Consider the following 18,828-nt stretch of genomic DNA (forward strand, 5'->3'; position numbering starts at 1 on the left):
ATCTCACCCTAAACCTAACTACCTAAAACAAATGACTAAACTTAACCAGAACTCATAACTCAACTTAAACTCAATTATAATGACCTAGTTATTTTGAGGTTTTCATTCCTAAATTGAGACTTAAACCGAGAAAAAGTCCTCAGGAGGAGGTGTGTTTCCGCAGTAGTTCTGAATTTTTTGGCGTCACAATTCTTCCATAATCAACAGACAGAAATTATTCAATAATTTAAAAAAATCCTGCTCACAGAGGGTAAGAGGTATTTGAATGTGCATGTCTATTGCTTCAACTGTTGTACAGTTGCACAGTACTCCAGCGTTGGCTACAATAGCTCACTGCGTAAGCAGCCCAAGAACAGGAAGAATCCAAAGTGAGGGAGAGGATTTGACTAGAAGCGAGCCAAAATGAGCGTAAATGTTAGTGCTGCCTTTCTGATACAGAGAGGTCTTCATGATTCAGAGCTGTCAGTGCTCCTCCTGGTCAGGGGAGGACCCAAATCCACTTTTGATCAGCTTGTTGTGCACCCTGTACAGATGCAATCGTACCATTGATTGTGTGGTTTTCACCACCTGTTCATATGGAGCAGTAGGTCCCTCCTGTGCCTGCTGGTTGGTACCAAAGACTGTCAACACCCTGTCTGTGAGACCTTCCTAGTTGGTTCAAAACCATCCTTTTTCATGAGTCTATGGTTGGGGTTAGGATCTGGGTGTAGGGGCCGCTCGAAGCTGTCTTTCATGCCACTTGTTATGAATTTGGGATTCGAAAAAACATGTGTTTTGTGACCCATAATTCATTGTAGCAAAATGAAACCTATCCCTTTCTGATTGAATGGTGTGATCGCTGCCTACTGCTGAATGAATGGGTGATGCGGACTATAAAAAAACTCCCATGAAATGTGGTGATTTTATCCGTATGCTTACGATATCAGGTGTCGTGCCGGGTTTCTGTGCACGTCTGGTGGGAAAGCCCCAGGACTGGCAGAGCACCACCCTGTTTGGATGAGACACCGCCCCACACTGCTGGGAGACAATCGTTCTTCCAAAGATACCTACTGTACTGCAGCGTTAAAATCCCCCTCACTCCCATTCGCGACCAATTAATGAAATCATCTTCGACTATTTTTATTTATTCTATCTGACCTGTCAGGACCTATGAGAAAGAAGTTCCCTGATGGCATAGCTTTATCTGAAGGATCACTGTTTTCTCATGCATGCATTTGGACTGTGTGGCAGGAAGGCGGAGTGCTCACAACATGCAGTGACACATTTATCAAACAGAGCAGAACATGTTTGGTTTTACTTTCATATTTACACAGTAGGCGATACAGTTGGTACCACTGCAACAGTCGCAAGGCACTTCATCAGTCATGTGACAGTTTCAGAAGGTCAGACGCCGGTGTTCAAACTGCTATCAGCATGAATGTCTATTTAAATGTGCTTCCTTATGTAAAGTGAGAAGAGAAATGTAAAGTGCACGCAGAGTTTAAAAGAAACTAAAAAACTTTTTTGTTCAAGCATTTGGATGTGTGTTGAACAGTAAACAAGGGGTCATCCAAGTGACAGTTGAGTTTTGCTACAGTAGACATCATCATACATCTTTTCCTTACATGAAATGCACACGCCTCTCTGTAGTATGCAGAGCTACACCATCGATAGTTTCAGCCACAGATATAAGCAGCCACAATAAAAAAAAAAAACAACTAAAAACTAACATACATATTATTATTTGTACAATACATCACAGTAAAGGAGTGTGGTTTTCTGTAGTTTCATCAACAGTGCCAAAGGTCAGGGCTTACAAACAATGCCAGTGATAAACAACTCCACTGAGATCTTTCGATATAAAATACCACTGCAACATCCCAAAACTTTAAAAAAGCTACTTGTCTTGAATTAAATAAGCAGTGGTACATTGATCGCCCCTCAAATATAAAATGTGAAACGGTGGTAAAATACAGTAAAATCAGCCCAGAAAAGTAAGAGCGGCCATGACGCTGAAGCCCAGCAGGATGAAGAGCACCTTGAGCAGCGGCTTCCCTGGAGAGTTGAGCTCGTGCGGCAGGATCTCCAGGAAGGTGATGTAAACAAAGGTCCCTGCCGCCAGCCCTTCCAGGACGTCCTGGATCACAGCCCCCGCCTTCAGCTGAGCCTCAATCACACCGATTCCGATGGCGATGCCTAACGGAGACATCACCGCAAAAACACAGATGTAAAGAGCCACCCACAGCGGACGGACGGCGCTCTGGACCAGCTTGACGGACAGACTGAAGACAATGATGCTCTTGTGGACCAAGATGGCGATGCAGATCTCGACAACCTGAAGACGTGACAGTTGAGATTAGGGTGAACTTTGCCATTTATTTGGTGAAGTATGAAAGACACTACATTTTCAGAGCCACTTAGACTTTGTTTAAGCACTTTTAAACACCTTGTCTGAGTGTTTTGTTTTGAAAACGATATCTAACCGTAAGTCACTTTTTTTAGTTTAAGCGGGATGAAATAATTGTAATATTGAATTAATGATTAGTCATTGATCTTTACGTCATCCGTATCCTGGGGAAAAAAAAGAATCTGTTGACCAGAACGCAAAGTAAATTTACTCAGTAGTAGTGATAAAAAACTTCACCTCGAGTGAGCTAATGATTGAGATAACAGACGGTAAAGCTCGGAAATCCTTATTTTGGCAGATCTTTTTTAACTGTTGTAAGGCACGAATGCTAGAAGTCAATTGAAAAATATGTCTGCAGGCAACAAGCATGACTGAAAAAGTCATACATACAGAGGAGCCGTCCCGGGGCAACACCAATCATATGTGGAGTTGATCTTGTGACACAGATTAAATCCTCCTGACTGAGATTCCACTGTAGTCAGAAGTGTCTAATGGCAACTCGGGTTCATGTCTTGTTTGTATGTATTGTATTGTTTGAAAACATAAGAGTGAAGATCTTGCTACATGATGATTTAGTTGTAGTGTGTGCATTTTTTCCAAACCTTTGAGTCAGAGCTTTGCAGGCCGATGGCGAGCCCCTCAAAGACCGAGTGCAGCGACAGAGAGAGGAAGAGCATGAAGGACCGGAAAGGCGAGTGGGCCTGAAAATCGACGTGAACGTGGTGGCCGCTGCTCTCCGGATCCAAATTTGAGTTTGGGTGAGCGTTTGCCTGCTCATGCAGAAGCGGCGCACTCTCATCTGCGTGTCTGGTCACATTATGGCAGTTCAGGACAAACTTCTCCAAGACGAGAACCATGAAGAAGCCAGCCGCCATGATGAATTCAGGCAGAGGGAAATTGGTCTGTGTGAAGAAGAACATTGACGCTATGAAACACATTGGGTTGTGAATATCAAGCTCAGCATTGGTGCAGGCGTTTCCTAAATAATGACTGGGGTCTTGTTGTGGATGAGCCCGACAACACTCAGAACAAAGATAGATGTGATAACACAGGTTGAGCGTGACTGGTTGAGGAAGAGGAAGCTCACTAGCTGATGCCAGCAGATGATTCTATTCACTATGGAATAACTTGACCAGAAAACTGTCACACAGTCTGCAGTTTTGAACACTACATGCAAGTGCAAAAACTAATGGATGACTTGTGGGTCACTGATCTCACGGCTGAAAATGGGACATTGTTGCTCATCATTTATAGACATAGGGAACAGGTTCGAATCGATTTTCAGATCTAAACGGCTCAAATTTCCCTTCATTCCATTGAATAGAGTCATGACGTGCCCATTGAAAGCAGCAGTATCATCACGCACACGTTGCTGTGATGGGTGTGACTGTGCCGCCTGCTATCTGTGTGGCTCTCTCGTAGGAGTGTTTATCTTCTGGGATGTTGATCCACAGCAGCAACCTCTCCCTGGTTTTGCTAAACAATGTTTGTCATTACTTTCCTATTTAGCTTGGACAGATTGTGAAGCAGAACACGTTTTGGCGCCCAAACACTGATTTGCGCCTTGATATCCTGTAAAGCAGTGACTGGTTGATATTTGGGTTTTCTTAAAGAGGAAGTGAGATAAACGTGTCTCAGTTCATTATTTCCAGACTCAAAGCTTGTGTGGGGCTCATACCAAACTCTGCTGTCAGCACCACACACTGTCAGAATTTTCATTCTTGGGTTTTATTAAAGAGGAAGTGAGATAAACGTGTCTCAGTTCATTATTTCTAGACTCAAAGCTTGTGTGGGGCTCATACCAAACTCTGCTGTCAGCACCACACACTGTCAGAATTTTCATTCTTAGTCATGTCAAATGCGAAAACATCAATGTGTCCAATCCATTCACTTGTGTGTTGTTGGAAGAATGACTGGAGGAAGTGTCGTCATACACTCACCGAGATGGTGCTTAGTGATATGCATGAGTCTGCTGCCTCATTTAGAAAGTCAAAGTTGAGCTGGTGCACTGCTAGGACAGCTGGACACTTTCTTTTCTTAAACTAAGCTATGAATGAAATGCAATAACTCTCCATCTACATACAGTTTGACGACATGGTTTTATTTGAACCATCACCATGGCTGTTCAAAGCACCATGTTTCTTCCAGTCACTGAGCTCCTTGCTAAGTGAAAGTGACGGGAACGGCGTGTTTGTGCCACCAACATGCCCTCACCTGCACATTCTGCTCCACCAGCTCCTCGCTGATATCGGAAAGGTAATCTGGAATGATGTCCAACAGACACGCCGCCAGGAAAACGCCACCGGCAAAACAGCTGATGAGACTGAGAACTGTGCGATGGGTTTCTGGGAATACAGAATACAGAGAGTGTTTCATTAAATACCAAATATGTAACTTCAACAACACCACTTCAAGTTGTCTTTTACAGCATTGAACACGCCCTCGAACCATATTTGTTTCACAGGATCGCGTTCGGCAGATTCACTCTGAATTTGAATAGTTAAATATTTTTGTTAAGCTCTGACTTAAAGGATAAGTGAGAGGCTAATGATAGATTAAATCATGTCATATGAGTTATGTTATTATTTTTTAAAGCAATGACTATTCTATTCTATATACTACAGATGCCTTTTGTGTGAATCAAGTGAGTTGTTGATGGACAAGGCTCACACACCCGCCCCATAAAGATCAAGAATCACTTTGGTGTCCTACAGCAAAGGAAAAAGCGTTTCTAAGACAAGCCTTTGACTTAAATGCACGTAAGACCCCACTCTTTTGTGAGGAAATCACAAGCTGCTTTGCCTGAGTCCCATGTCACCCTTGGGCAAGGAGAGACTGGAGGGGACAAAAGGTCATCTTTAATACACATTCCACTGAATGGCCTTTTCCCCAAAAGTGTTCTATTAGAAAATGTTACCTCCTGTTCTCAAATCATTCAACTGTCATATTTTAAGGCTTTGTTAAAACAGACTGCCGACAAAAATGTGATCCATTCAAAACAGTTCTCATGGTTCTGAAAATCACTTCAAAAGCAGAGCTGAAAACAAACGTGAGGTACGAGGATGTGGCTAGACATTTTACATTTTCACTTCCACTTATCATGATCCCTACAACGTCCGTGTAGCAATGAAATGCGAACATGCGTGGGCGCGGAAGACTATATCCTTGTCATGTGACTGAACCCTTGCCTTGAGAAACGAATTGTGTACATCACACTAAAAAAGGATACGGTGATATTCGTGGCAAATAGTCAAATCAATTATCGCGTATTTGATTAGAATATATATATATATATATATATATATATATATATATATATATATATATATATATATATATATCCGTCATGAGTTCAGTGGATGTTCATTTATTACATTACAGATCGACAACTGAACCATGAGACGATTCTATCGTTACGTGAAACTTAAACTGTTTTGTTCCATTTAAAATAGACCGTGAATGTGAAGAGAGGAATTACGATCAAAGGTCAATACATGTGTATACTGTATATACAGTATATACACTCTCGCCTGCTACTGTATTCAACGTTTGATCACACACAATCCTTTCAAGATGCCAATCGCGCGTACCTGTGCCGTTCGTGTCGCGAAACCATTTGACTCGCGCAGGAATAAATCCAAACAGAAGCGTCAACAGCAGCAGACCGAACAGAGCCGCAACCTTCACCTGGAGCAAGTACTCCATCACCGAGGCCGGCTCACAAAAACAAGATGTTCGGCTGTTTCTGTACTCTCCAGGGGAGTCGATTGCTCGCGCGACTGTGGGAGGATGTGACTTGAGTGGGTTCGAATCTCATCATGTTGTTCAGCAAACATTCCGGCTACGGAAACTCTGTAGGGTCAAAAAACGACCGACTTACGTTTGCATTTAATGCCCAACTGAAATAGGAATAAAATAACAGAATAAAAGAAAGAAAATTTTTAAAGAACATACATATAATCCATAGGTAAGAAATGGAGAACGGTAACAATCAGTTAATGGCGATTGCAACAAAGTAAGTTTCGATTTATGCATTGCACTTTGTTCTGACGTTTCTTAAAATGAGTTATTAGATTTTTTTCTTCAAGGAAAAACATGCAAACAAATTATTCCATTTGGTTCTATCTATCTATCTATCTATCTTTAAGTTTACGTTGCAATTGTGACGCTTTTTTTAAATTGTGATTCTAGGCTACAAACAGCAGATGGCGCTTTTTACTATAATTTGTTCGAGCCCTGCTTCTGACGTCACTCTCAATCGCCGGAAATGTCGTTTTCACCAGTATGTGCTGATGTGTACGTTGAACCTGGTGTATGGTATTCGAAAATTGCATTTCAATCTTTTTACCTGTCTTGAGAACCGTGTCCAAGTGGACCAGTGCAACCGAAGAGAGGAGCACCGAGTCTGAGACTTCATGGCGGTGAGTTTCCTTCTTGGGTGTCGTGGTTGGACCACAAAGTGAAACTGCAGCTTCTCTTTGAACGTTAATGTAACGTGTCGGAAGTTAAATAAAAATAATTAACGAAATCATTTCAGTTTGTAATTCTAGAATGCCACGTCATAGACACGAACAAGCAGAAATAGTGCAGATGCACAGAGTACAGTATGTGCCTCTATATCTATATCATGTCTCTCTATACGTGATGCCGTATTTGTGTCTCGACATTTAATTTAGGAATTTATTAAACTCACTGGTGACGCACACCAACTTTTTTGCCTTTACGTAATACGAATAGAGCATTTTCCAACATGTATCGTTAAAAAAATCTTTTCTTTCAGCCCAAAGGTAAAGTTGGGACCAAAGGCAAGAAACAAATCCTTGAAGAAAATGAAGCGACGTTGAAATTTTATATGAGAGTCATCCTGGGAGCAACCGTAAGAAGCTTCATTAGCCTTTGTTTCTCGTACTTTAATTTGGTTTTAGTCTTTAAATAAGTTAGATTAATGCAAGTCAAAGTTAAATTTCTCAAAAGCTTTTCTTCTTTTTGCAGGCAATATATGCAGCTGTTAATATTTTTATATTCTACAGTTATTCTACATTTTGGACATGGGTAAGTCAAATTGATCATTTTTTTAAAAAGATAAAGTCGTGAAGAACACCTTCCCAGATGATACTTTTCCCCTCTTTGATATGTCTTCATCCTCCAACACTTTGGCCCTGAACCTTCAGTGTATGCGGAAGACCTGGTTTGTGATCCACAAGGAGGCTTGTCTAAAATCAGCCTGGCACATGCACAGATAGACTCATAACAGTGCTCGAACACAGGCTTTTTTTACTGCATGAGAAATGTGGCCCATCTGGACCCATTTTCATTCATTCTTTTTCATTCTTAAATTCTCAAGAATGATGTTATTCTCTCGCCAATTCAAGCTAAATGTATCTTTCTCATCTCACTGGGTATTTATTTGAGCTTTTGTAAAAAAATTGTCCCCTGACCTGCACCACAGCGCTCACAAGCCGCCTCCCACTCCTCATCATGCCGCATGCATCATGCCGCATTTATGTTAGTTGTGCGCTCGTGTGAGTACAGTACTAATCCAACATTATTAATTAAATAAACATATCAAATCAGATTTTTGTCAACCAAACACAAAAAATGATCACAACTGATGAGCGAGTCCTTGTGCCAGCCGTTCTTTGTCAAACGCTGTCTGATGCCGCTGTGTTCCAACTTTCTGTCAAGTTGGTTTTGTATTACTGTGACTGGCCAAACACCAACCAGGCAACTCAACAACTCCCTGCTCCATACACATTGTTCGTAGTGTTGAGTTCTGCATCTTGCGGTGTTTACTGCGTTGAGTGCTGTCTGATCCATTTGTGTTCACATCTCTGATAGACTTTGACCCTAAATAGAATCTGTGGTGTGATGCATCCTGTATTTAACTATTACGGGGCGTCATTTATTCAGTGTTTCAGAATCAGAAAAACTTCATTAATCCCAAGGGAAATCACGTTTGCAGCATACTCTGTGTACAACAACAACATATAATATACAGATGTAAAATGTAAAAATGCAAAATACTCAACAAAATTTAATTTTAAAAGACAGTGTAGGCGAGTATAAAATGTGCAAAAATAAAGCAGGTTAAAAACAAATTGAATGAAAGAAAAGAATGTGCCAAAACAGTCTATCACTGTAGATTTACATGGATGAATTGTACAGTTTTATTGCTATAGGAAGAGGGGTGGCGCTCACTCTGTGAGATGGGTCGTCTCTGTCTATTGGTTTGTGTGCTTCTGTGCTGGACCAGGAGCTGATGGGGGGTGTGGGGGATGTTGTCCAGGATGCACTGTTGTTTCAGGAGCATCCTTCTCTCCATAACTGTCTCTATGTAGTCCAGTTTCACCTCCACCACATCACCAGCTTTGCGGAAGAGTCTGTTGAGTGTGTTAGTGTCCACCACGATTGGTCTGCTGCAAAGTCAGCAAACCTGAGTTCCAGACCACTATTTTGGAATAACACTTATTGTCTCCATTTACGTCTGACAAAACCTCCAGAAAGTGTCAGGCAGGAAGAGCGCCCCCACCCTCCAAAAAGAATCCTTTGAAACCTTTGATTCCCAATAAAGAGTTCCAGAGATTTCTTTGTAAAATAAAAGTGAGATTTCTTTCATCTTGGGCCACTATGAAGATTTGAGACACTGTTATGCAATAAATTTTAAATGTACATTTTTATGAGACAAGATAGTCCTTAGAAATGTGACAAAATAATAGTCACAAGTAGTTTATATATCAGTGTTTAAATTTAATTTCAGAAACTTACTGCTGAAATCGTTGGTATAATAACATTGCTATAGATGTTGTGAGAGTAGTAATATCAATTGTCTTGTACTTTCTTTGTGTCTAAATGAATTCATCTGCCTATTGGTGAAATCATCCAACTAACCAGTCTCTCCTCTGGCAGCTGTTCCTGGTGTTTGCTCTGGCCGTGTATGTGGGCAGCTATCGCTCCATGTCAGCAATGGCAAAGCCGGCCTACTCTGATGATGGGAGTCTTTTAGATGGTGGGATCGACTTGAACATGGAACAAGGAATGGCTGAGTAAGGGCATTAATGAGCTCACATTGAGTTTTGGATTGTCAATATGTGCGTGTTATTGTTATTTCAACATGTAGTTCTTATGGCTGGTTTACTCCCATCTGTCGAGTCGGCAGCAATAAAGTTGGATCAGGTCATCTCTTATGAAAAAGGAAAACTGTACTGTTTCCACTTGGGATTCTCGCTCCGATACTGGCCTGTTTGACTGTACTGGTACATGACTGCTCCCGATACCTGTTCCAGTGTTCCCTTGCTATATTCTGCGGATTCAAGTACCCCTGCAACCGCAGTGGCATTCTCAACTTTTGCCTCATTTGCGACCAGTTATTTAAGATGACCGGACCTTCACTTGCTTCTTACTTGAAAGCGCTTGGCCTTTATACAACTGACAAAAGTGTTTCAATGGGTTTGCTTTTATCACAAAGAGATAGTTCTGTAAAACAAGCTTGGAAGTGGTGGATCAGACGGAATACTCTTGCCCCCAAAAATAGACGTTAAAAGGCATGATCTCCAGTCTCCTGCCTGAGCTTGTATTCTGCATTTTAATGTTGTCTTTTTTGCGCAGGCACCTAAAGGATGTGATCCTGCTCACTGCCATTGTGCAAGTGCTCAGCACAATTTCCTCTTATTTCTTGTATCTTTGGCTACTGGTAAGAATCTGTGGATTGTCTGTTGATGCACAACCTTTTGTTATGTTTACGTTCTTGCTGTAGTCCTGTTTGCATGTTAAACTTGCTCCTGTGTGTCTGCCAGGCTCCAGCTCGTGCCATGCACCTGCTTTGGGTGAACATTTTGGGACCTTGGTTTTCAGCAGAGAGTCCGTCAGCACCAGAAGAAGTGAACGAGAAGAAGCAGAGGCGACAAGAGCGCAGACAAATGAAGAGATTCTGATTCTGCCAATCCGACAGCAGTATTTTTACACACAGGATCTAACAGACCTTCGTACTGAAACTCATAAGTTATTCTGCTGGACATTTTGTTATGAAACGGAACGCAAAATCCAAATCTGATCAGGTGGAATCTTGTTTTCCTTGTTTGTTTTCTTGCTGCATCCTGGAAGAATTGAATCTGCTCCATAAATTATGGAATTAAAAGTTCCCTCTTTAGTCAATGTCATGGTTGAAATTGAATTTGTCTTCATGGAGATTTATGAAGCCGACAGGGTCACTGGCGGGATGTGGATTTACAAGGTCCAAAATACGTTGCGGTTTGAAGATGTTCATGGCTGTTTGGAGAAGCTTCATGTGGTCTCAGTATTTCAGCGGTCATGCATGCATCTGGTTGGTGCCGCATGTGAGTGAGTGGTTGACCTGCTGCTTATACTGGTCACTTTAGCCAGACACTTCTGACTGGACATTGCCAACACATCTGGTGCTGCACCCGTCCTGCTGTCGTAACCCGTGTGGTGCCTGGGTTCACATTGATTCATTGACATTAGTTTCTTTCTATATCGAGTTGTCCTCTGAATATGAAGGTGTCATCAATGTGTGTTTTCTAAAATCAGTATTTTGGATCAAGCTGAATTAAATGCGCCACTTTTACCTTGAAGTAAGTGAAAAAAAATCAGCCAATAAAACAAGTGATAAAACAACATATTTACGATTGCATTGTCTTAAAAAAAAGTCAATTTTTCTGGCTGAAATGTCATAAGTGAATTTATCTTAAATCAAGAGGGATGAGATATTTTGGCTAGAAATATGGTTTTTGCAATCCATTTTTGATATCAGTTATCAAATAAGTTATTGAGGTATTCAAAAAATCGTTCAGAGGTAGAGCTGCATACATCCCGGTCACTGTTACGCAGGTGTGTGCCTTTAGTATCTTGAAACGTTTTGGAGGCTAAATAACATTTACTATGAGAAAGTGCAAGATTTACGGGAAAAGACAAGGCAGGAGCAGAACATGCAATGAAATAATATGCCATGGTTCAAAGTAGCTTTAAACACAGGCAGATTATATATGGCTGTGTTTACAATACAGTGTGTAGTGTGATTATATAGTCCATATACTTATATGTTTAATGAAATCTCTCCTCTCCTGCCTTTAGGTCATGATGTTGCACTTGCTGTGGATAGATAAATTGCAGGAAGACGAAAAGAGATAAGCAAAAACAAGTGGAGTCTAACTGTCTCCAGCAGAATGTGCCCTTTACATTTGAGAACCATTTAGCGTTGCAGAGTCAGACAAAACAGGAAATTTGGGGGCATTCAGGCGACAGTTGGGCCTTTGACCCTTGAACTTCAGGGATGACTGACTTTGAACAGCGCAAATGGAATCACATGCAATTACAAGACGTGCTGCATGTGTTTCCGTAAACCAGTCCAAGTCAACGGGATCTGAGGTGAGGTGCCAAACGCTCGTCTGTCCACTGTAGTCCACAGCGCCGTGGCTCGGGCCACTCTCATAGTTGGCCGTTATCAAGGTGATCATTCAGTTTGAATGCGCACATATTGAAAAAAAGAGACACAAAGTTGATCGTTGGCTGAGTACTATGGTCGTATTGCCTGTACTTCAACAAGTCAGTGACTAACAGAGTTAATTTAACTCAGGATCATCAAGTTCATATGTGTACTTCAATTGCAGTGGCAAAAAAACGCAGATATTTGTTTTGTTGTTTTGTCCTTTGAAGACTGACTGAAAATGGCACACAAAATACGGTACAAATCTCCTTTAATGTGGTCAAATCGGAGGTGTGTTGCACGAGCTCCGTAGCGCTACTTCCACCTGCTGCTGTTTCGTTGCACTCGAAATGGTAAACATAAATATATTGATAACATATGTTTATATTTATAAATATAAATATATTGATGAATGTTTATATTAGATAAAATATAAACAAGTGCTCATGTGAGTGCACATGCACGAGTGTGAGTTTTCCTCCATGTGCTCTTGACTGGCATTTCCTTGCAGACAGAGCACAACACATCAATCCTTTGTCAATGCAGCGCGACTTCCTTCAAAATAAAAATGAGAGATAAGTGAAAGGCCCTGCGTGAGCCACCACAGCCATTAGTGGATGCAGTGGCGCCAGTGTTCACATGACCAGTATTAATGCAGGACTGTCTCCATCGAACCGGTTTCCCTTCTGCTTCCTTTGTTTTGATCCTCTTTCCTTCCTCGCTCTCCTCAGACAAGGTTCCCTCTGATGGAAGACTCAACAAAATACAGTCAGGTGGGAGTAAACAAAACAGAACTTTGGCTTCTCTGAGTAATATGGTGACAATAACTGTGAAATATGTTGCATATGATGGTTTAATAATTAGAACCATTTTGGTTTTCAGGTACCTTTGACATAAACAACGACAGAAATAGTTTGTCTGCAGTAGCGCAGACCAGACAGTTCTCAGTGGAAGGCTGAGTCTTGTCTTCATAACTCATAAATCTTCCATCCCATCATGTCTGGTCTGCCGCAGCATCAGTCATCAAGAGGAGCAGTTTACATGGCTGATGTTAACACACAGTCTTAAGCAGCTCTTGTGCCTCTGTGACACTGACTTCTCCAGCTCCTCCACGCCCACCTCCTGCTATTAGATGTAACGGCCCACTAGATTAATGGTTAATTTCCTGGAAACCCCTGTGTTTTGTCATAAAGTGCTTTCCATGAATTAGCGCCTCCGTGTTTCGGCGTGCGGGGGAAGAGGCGCAGCGTGATTCGTGAGTAAACCAGCAGCAGCCTGTCGGAGCCACGGGGATGCAGCAAGGAACATACGCTCAAAGAAGTGACTTGAATTTTGTTGACTGGTGAATATACAGCAGTGTGGCGGAGGAAAAGAAGCTCAGCTGTGAGTCAGCGTAGCATCGAGCCAAAATGACCTTTCTGAAGTCAGAATCCATACACAGCAGTGGCGTGTGTGGAGGTGACCGTGACTTATCTGGTACTCAGCATGTAATAAAGATTGTTGTCTCTATTAACAAACTTGTCCCGAGTAACACGAGTCCAGAAAGTCTGTACGTCTCACGCATCATTCAGTTTCCATGAAGGTGACCCAGTCCAGTCAACAAGTTGTAAGATCACTTCACTATCCCCAACAAAACTGTGGTCTCTGTCTTCCATCTCTAACCGAAATGTTGATCGATAATGTGATCAGACAGTGTAGACTGAGATTAAGACTGTGGCATAAAGCTGTAGACCACCAATCCAGCCTAGTGACTTGAATCGAATTGGACCTAAGTCGCCAGATCAGGGACTTGTAACTAGCTTGACCAACAGTGGTAAATGACTGGACTTGACTTGCTACTTCAGACTTGAGACTTGACTTGGACTTGCATGCAATGACTTGACTGGTCTAACGAAATATTAAAAACATATTTCCATTACTATTTTTTCTATTATATACTCATGTTAGCCAACCTGTCAGTATGATCATGTGACGCATGCATCAAGCTCGGGCTTCCAGCAGGAGGTTCCAGCGTTACACACGTCATTCAAAAGGTTTTAAAGACTAGTCAACAAAAGACAAATCGCTGTTTCCACAGTCTGTGGTTCATCATATTGTCAGAATTTAATGGTCTGACTTGTGTCATACTTGATCCAAGCTATAACCTGACTTGACAAAAAAATAACTCATCTTTCTTGAGACTTGCTTGAGACACATGTGTGACCTTCTCCCACCTCTGATACTGATGGTGAGGAATCAGTTTTTCTTTGAGTCTCTCCTAGATGGCTGAGCGTCTCACTCAATCTCCAAAGGAGAGACTTTATTTTGACTGCCTTCTAGCTGTGACCTCGTTGTTTTGGACAATACCCAAAAGCTCTTGACTGAAGTAGCTTAGGTTTCTCCACCGCCAGTTTGCTTCCACATTGACGCCCCCTAGAGGCAGACTCAGGTTTTACAGCTGCGTGTTGATACATACACATAATACCCATAAATTATTTTCATCAGTTTTTATTATTATTATTGTTTATTGCATATACTTGTTCTTTACATTCTCTGATGCTCTTTTGATAGAGAGGTTTTCTGCAGTTAAGCTCTGTTCTAAAGAGGTAGAGGGAAACAGTCATGTGGCATGAGTGCAGAGACACCCCCCAAATCCACCACAGACTCACTAACACTACACATTATCACATTGGGTTTTTGTATTGAGAATCAATAAATACATAAAGGATCTGATGGCATAAGTTACTGTCATATTAAAGGTCTAAATTGCGTGGTGGTAGTCGAGACGTCTGGCTACACATTATCTCCAGAGCTGTTTTCATAAGGGGGCCCTCAGAGTCTGAGCGGTCCAAGCCTGGAAGTGGACATCAGGTCTGTGTTTTCTGACCACCAATGTTTATGTGTGAGTTTGAGTGAGTGCTGAGTAAACTGCTGCTTTGCTGGGGCAACTCTTGAGAAGAGCCATTATGGGAGTGATGAAGCTGATGACATGCTGTTCCTCATGCTACCCCCGGCCCCCCAGACTCCTCTGCTGCTGTGGGAGCCTGTGCGTCTGCCACTGGTCAGACACAGAGACGCAGAGTTGACATTTTATTTTGGGAGGTGGCCCGGTGCAGGACACTCAATCTACTTCAGTAGCAACACAAACTTCAGACTCAACACTGACCTGACCGTAGGGAAATGGCTCTGTTGTCAACAATTGTACATCACAAGAGCTCGAGTGACCGTTCCTCCTTCGATTCATGTGTGAGCGGCAGGTGCGTGACACACCATAGTCACTGTCTGCTTGTGATTTTAAAAGACTAGTTCTTGATCTTTGGGATCTTTTCAACACAATCCAGGATTCATGAGTCACATTTCATGGACTGGAAGAGGCCTCTGTGTTTATGAGGCTACCGACACATTCATCCGTGGACATGCTTCTTCCAAACAGCTCCTCTTCCTCCTCTGCTTCCGATTGAGTTACAAGGGGAATCACATTTTCAACAGGTGCCTGGTGAACCCCACTGATCTGCTGCACTCCTTCTTCCTCAACTTGCTCCCAGTGTCATTGTAACACGACTCCCACATCTTCAGGAAGCTCTCCAGCCGTCTCTGGCTGCCGTTGCAGCTGAGCATGCGGCCGACACACGCGCTTCACTCTGATGACACCAAGTGTGAACTATCACACACACTCACGTGTTAATCCTGCGGTGGTGTCTTCAGCTTCAGACAGACTCTGAGGAAGACGGTGTCAGTATCAAGCAGCATCTGAGACACTCACATTGGCACAGACGCTCAGTGGGAGAGCTGGCAAAGGTGCCTAACCTGACCCCCACCTGCCCCCTGTTTATCCTATTTATTTTTTATTATACCCTTAAAGTTCAAACTGCTTTCAGACACCTGCACCACTGGTAAGAACATAGCGTTATAATCTAGCTGTGCTGTATAAACCAGTTCATGTAAATAGATCAAGATCAACAGATATTGCTGATGGAAATAGAATTTTCATAACAACTGTGTTAAAACTGGAAGACTGTTATGAAATCTTCACCTGTTGCAGTGCATTTTGGGAGATTTAGTGTAAGTGCTTGATGTACTTTTGACAAGGGCTGCATTAATGATAGTGAACAAGTGAAAATCAGACCATTTATGTAATGATTTATCTGCACATAAAGCAGCATAGTTTAGATGCGCCGTTAATATACTCACTGCAAAAGAGGCACATCTAAGAACAAGCTCATTCTGAGCAAAAAAGTATTTGAAGCGCTTGAAATTATCAGTCCATGCAGCAAGATAATTTCACTTGACAATATTTCTTGAATTAAGATTGGTACATCTAGAAATGAGACGTACCCAGGGGGCCCTAAAATGACTAAAAACAATATAAAAATAAGTAGTCATCACTTCAAAAGTTACTTTTGACAGCCCAAAAACAAGTGTAATTTACAATTTATAAGGAGAAAATAGCAGTAAATATTTGGTTTTAAAGATGATTTTGCCTCAATTCTTACTTTTAACAGCCCCAAAATAGGTGACATAAATTACTGGTTGATGAGTTGTGATATGGCTGGCGCTTGAGATGCGCAAAATAAGCCTAATAATAAACACCTGAACTTGAGTTTGAGTTTGATGAGGCAGGTGCAGAGATGTGAAATATCATATTTAAAAAAATATATATATTTCCTTTTATGATTTCCTGTCAATTATAGACAAAAAAAGATTTTTAAAAAAGCTTCATTTTAGACGCTTAGACGTGAAAAGTGAAATACAGGAGAAATAAAAAAATGTAATATCAGGGCGGCACAGTGGTGCATGGTTTAAGAACTGCTGCCATGGTTCAAGGTTTCAATCCCCCTTTGGACCTTTCTGGGTGGAGTTTGCATGTTCTCTCTGTTCCAACAACCCTGGACAGGACTAGGCGATGGATAACTGACGATGAATGAATGTATGTATATAAAAAAAAAAAGATTTGTGTGTTTGCTGACTCATGTCGTTTGCATTGTAAATAACTCAAAATTGAATTACCATATCTTCAGGACAATAGAGGGCATCTGAATATAAGTCACAACCACTAAATTTAAGAAGAAAAAAGATTTTGCACTCATATACGCCGCACATTTATCAGCCCCAGCTGCGGCGATGCAGTCTAACAGGTCAATGAATTCAGTGTACTGGCTTTAAAATAGCCTAGCATCACTTCTGGTCAAGTTATGAAAACCTGTACCTGCATTGAGATCCCGTGTTTCACTGAGTTGGATCTTGGATACTCTCGATAAAAATATGTTCTTCTCTTCCTCTTTGAAGAGGAAAACCGAAAGGGCGGGGGTTTCTTTTCTGTGGAGACGTAGCAGTCAAGAAGTAGGAGAAGTATGATCAGTTAAACTTGTATTGAAGATTCAAGCACAGAGACAATACAGACGCCTGGGTTCACAGGCGCCTGACCTCATCAAAAGTGTCCACTCAGCAAGAGTAACCTTGCTGCCTTTATGTTGCTCAGCGCTGAAGATGTCTGCTCACATGATCCTTCTAAAAAGAAGGTGGGACAGTGTTTACTTCCCACCCAGCTCTTCAGTTCTTTTCCACCAAGTCAGGAGTAAATGAACAAACGTGTCAGTATCTCTTCATAGTCAGTGCAGCTGGACCTGCACAATGTAACTGGTGAGTGGAGGAAAGCACAGACTGGAGAAAACAACACGGCCCTTTTTAACAGCCCCAGAGTTCAGTCAATATTTTGACATGAACAATACTTGATGGACATTCACTGCAGTGTTGGCGTGTCTTCCTCCGCTGCTTGCTACTCTGACTGTCCAGCAGCACTCATGACCATGGTCAACAAGACTGAGTCATGATGAAAACAAACTTGGCCACGGTCTGATGTGACTTGGCTCAGTATCTTGGAGGAATGACGCTCATTTGCTCATAAATATCCATACACTGTACACTACTAGCCCTATTGTTGTGTAAGTCACAGGCTTTAGGAAAAGAGAGGAGAAATAGAAAAATTAATTTTGCAGAAAAAACTTCGGAAATTATGGTCTTAAATTTCTGGGAAACCTTTTGATTGGTTACAAATGGGATCATTTCCAAGTCACTTTGTTGGTGCGCTGTCATTTCATGAATCTACGTGATGCTACACCTGTTCTTCACGCTGTCTGTGCGTGTTTTGATGTCTAATGGAAAAGACCCACAGTAAGCGATACTTGAAACACAAATTACAGAGATAAAATAAATGATGTTGAGTGAATAAATCAAAACGTCGGGGGACACGTGCTTGCTTCAGTGATCTTCTAGTTGCCGTCTTTGTTTCCTCAATAGAGAGATAGCAACTTTACCATTTCTTAAATATGTGACAATCAATAATGAAAAAGCTATTTTCTTGCTTTAAAATGATGAGTGAACTGAATGACGGAAAAGAAAAGAGTCAATGTATAATTGACACAATATTGGTGAGGTGGGCGACTTAATGATCAATTCTCAGATATGTCATTTTTTTTCATAACAATTATGAATATCAATATATAATACAAACTTTTGAAACAAATTTACGAATCACTAAATAGTTTTTTTTCTAAGTTTGTAAGTGTATTTCTGAGAATCTTTAACCAACTCTGACAACACATTTCAAGAAGAAAAATTTGTTTGCTAAAGAAGTTTGTAAACGTGTTCCAAGAGTTTGTTTTGCACTTCTCAGTCTCCGTACACACACATTGCCTATTTACACAAATTAGATAAGTAAATAGATAACAAGTTATGTCAATCACAAATTATATAAATAGATAGATTTGTAATAAATAAATGATTGACAATAAACAATGTGGTGTGACCCAAGCCTCATTTACGTGTGTTTTACACCAGTAGCAGAAAGTCTCCAGCGCTGTGCTAACACGTTAGCGCTTAAAGCTAACTGCTGCTCAGTATCACTCTGAAGGCTTGTTGATTCGTGAATGACACCATCGACCACACATCTGTGTGGTTGGGCTGTAAAAACTGTGTTGAAAGCAGTTGGTATTTAATCCAGCTAAAGGGCATTTAATGTAATCTA

The 18,828-nt window shown here is 41.4% G+C and overlaps 2 protein-coding genes across 2 annotated transcripts; one reads left to right on the forward strand and one right to left on the reverse strand.

The window, feature by feature from the left end:
• Positions 1-1,266: 1,266 nt before the first annotated feature.
• Positions 1,267-6,214, reverse strand: slc39a1 (solute carrier family 39 member 1). Its single transcript, XM_053865762.1, has 4 exons — positions 5,977-6,214; positions 4,601-4,731; positions 2,989-3,288; positions 1,267-2,314 (listed from the first exon to the last, which is right to left on the reverse strand). The coding sequence occupies exons 1-4, from the start codon at positions 6,089-6,091 to the stop codon at positions 1,961-1,963; spliced, it is 900 nt and encodes a 299-aa protein (XP_053721737.1). The 5' UTR covers positions 6,092-6,214; the 3' UTR covers positions 1,267-1,960.
• A 442-nt stretch (positions 6,215-6,656) lies between these two features.
• tmem208 (transmembrane protein 208) lies at positions 6,657-11,960 on the forward strand. Its single transcript, XM_053865614.1, has 6 exons — positions 6,657-6,807; positions 7,167-7,262; positions 7,379-7,438; positions 9,293-9,429; positions 9,992-10,076; positions 10,180-11,960. The coding sequence occupies exons 1-6, from the start codon at positions 6,802-6,804 to the stop codon at positions 10,315-10,317; spliced, it is 522 nt and encodes a 173-aa protein (XP_053721589.1). The 5' UTR covers positions 6,657-6,801; the 3' UTR covers positions 10,318-11,960.
• The last annotated feature ends 6,868 nt before the right edge of the window (positions 11,961-18,828 follow it).

This window comes from Synchiropus splendidus, chromosome 5 (genome assembly GCF_027744825.2).
Source record: "Synchiropus splendidus isolate RoL2022-P1 chromosome 5, RoL_Sspl_1.0, whole genome shotgun sequence".
Lineage (NCBI taxonomy): Eukaryota > Metazoa > Chordata > Actinopteri > Syngnathiformes > Callionymidae > Synchiropus > Synchiropus splendidus.

Coding starts and splice junctions, on each gene's coding strand:
- slc39a1 (XM_053865762.1), bottom strand. CDS start 6,091: ATGGAGTACTTGCTCCAGGTGAAGGTTGCGGCTCTGTTCGGTCTGCTG. Junction 3,289..4,600: donor TGGTGGAGCAGAATGTGCAG/GTGAGGGCATGT, acceptor TTCTTCACACAG/ACCAATTTCCCTCTGCCTGA. Junction 2,315..2,988: donor TGCAAAGCTCTGACTCAAAG/GTTTGGAAAAAA, acceptor TCACGTCTTCAG/GTTGTCGAGATCTGCATCGC.
- tmem208 (XM_053865614.1), top strand. Junction 7,263..7,378: donor GAGTCATCCTGGGAGCAACC/GTAAGAAGCTTC, acceptor TTCTTTTTGCAG/GCAATATATGCAGCTGTTAA. Junction 7,439..9,292: donor ATTCTACATTTTGGACATGG/GTAAGTCAAATT, acceptor CTCCTCTGGCAG/CTGTTCCTGGTGTTTGCTCT.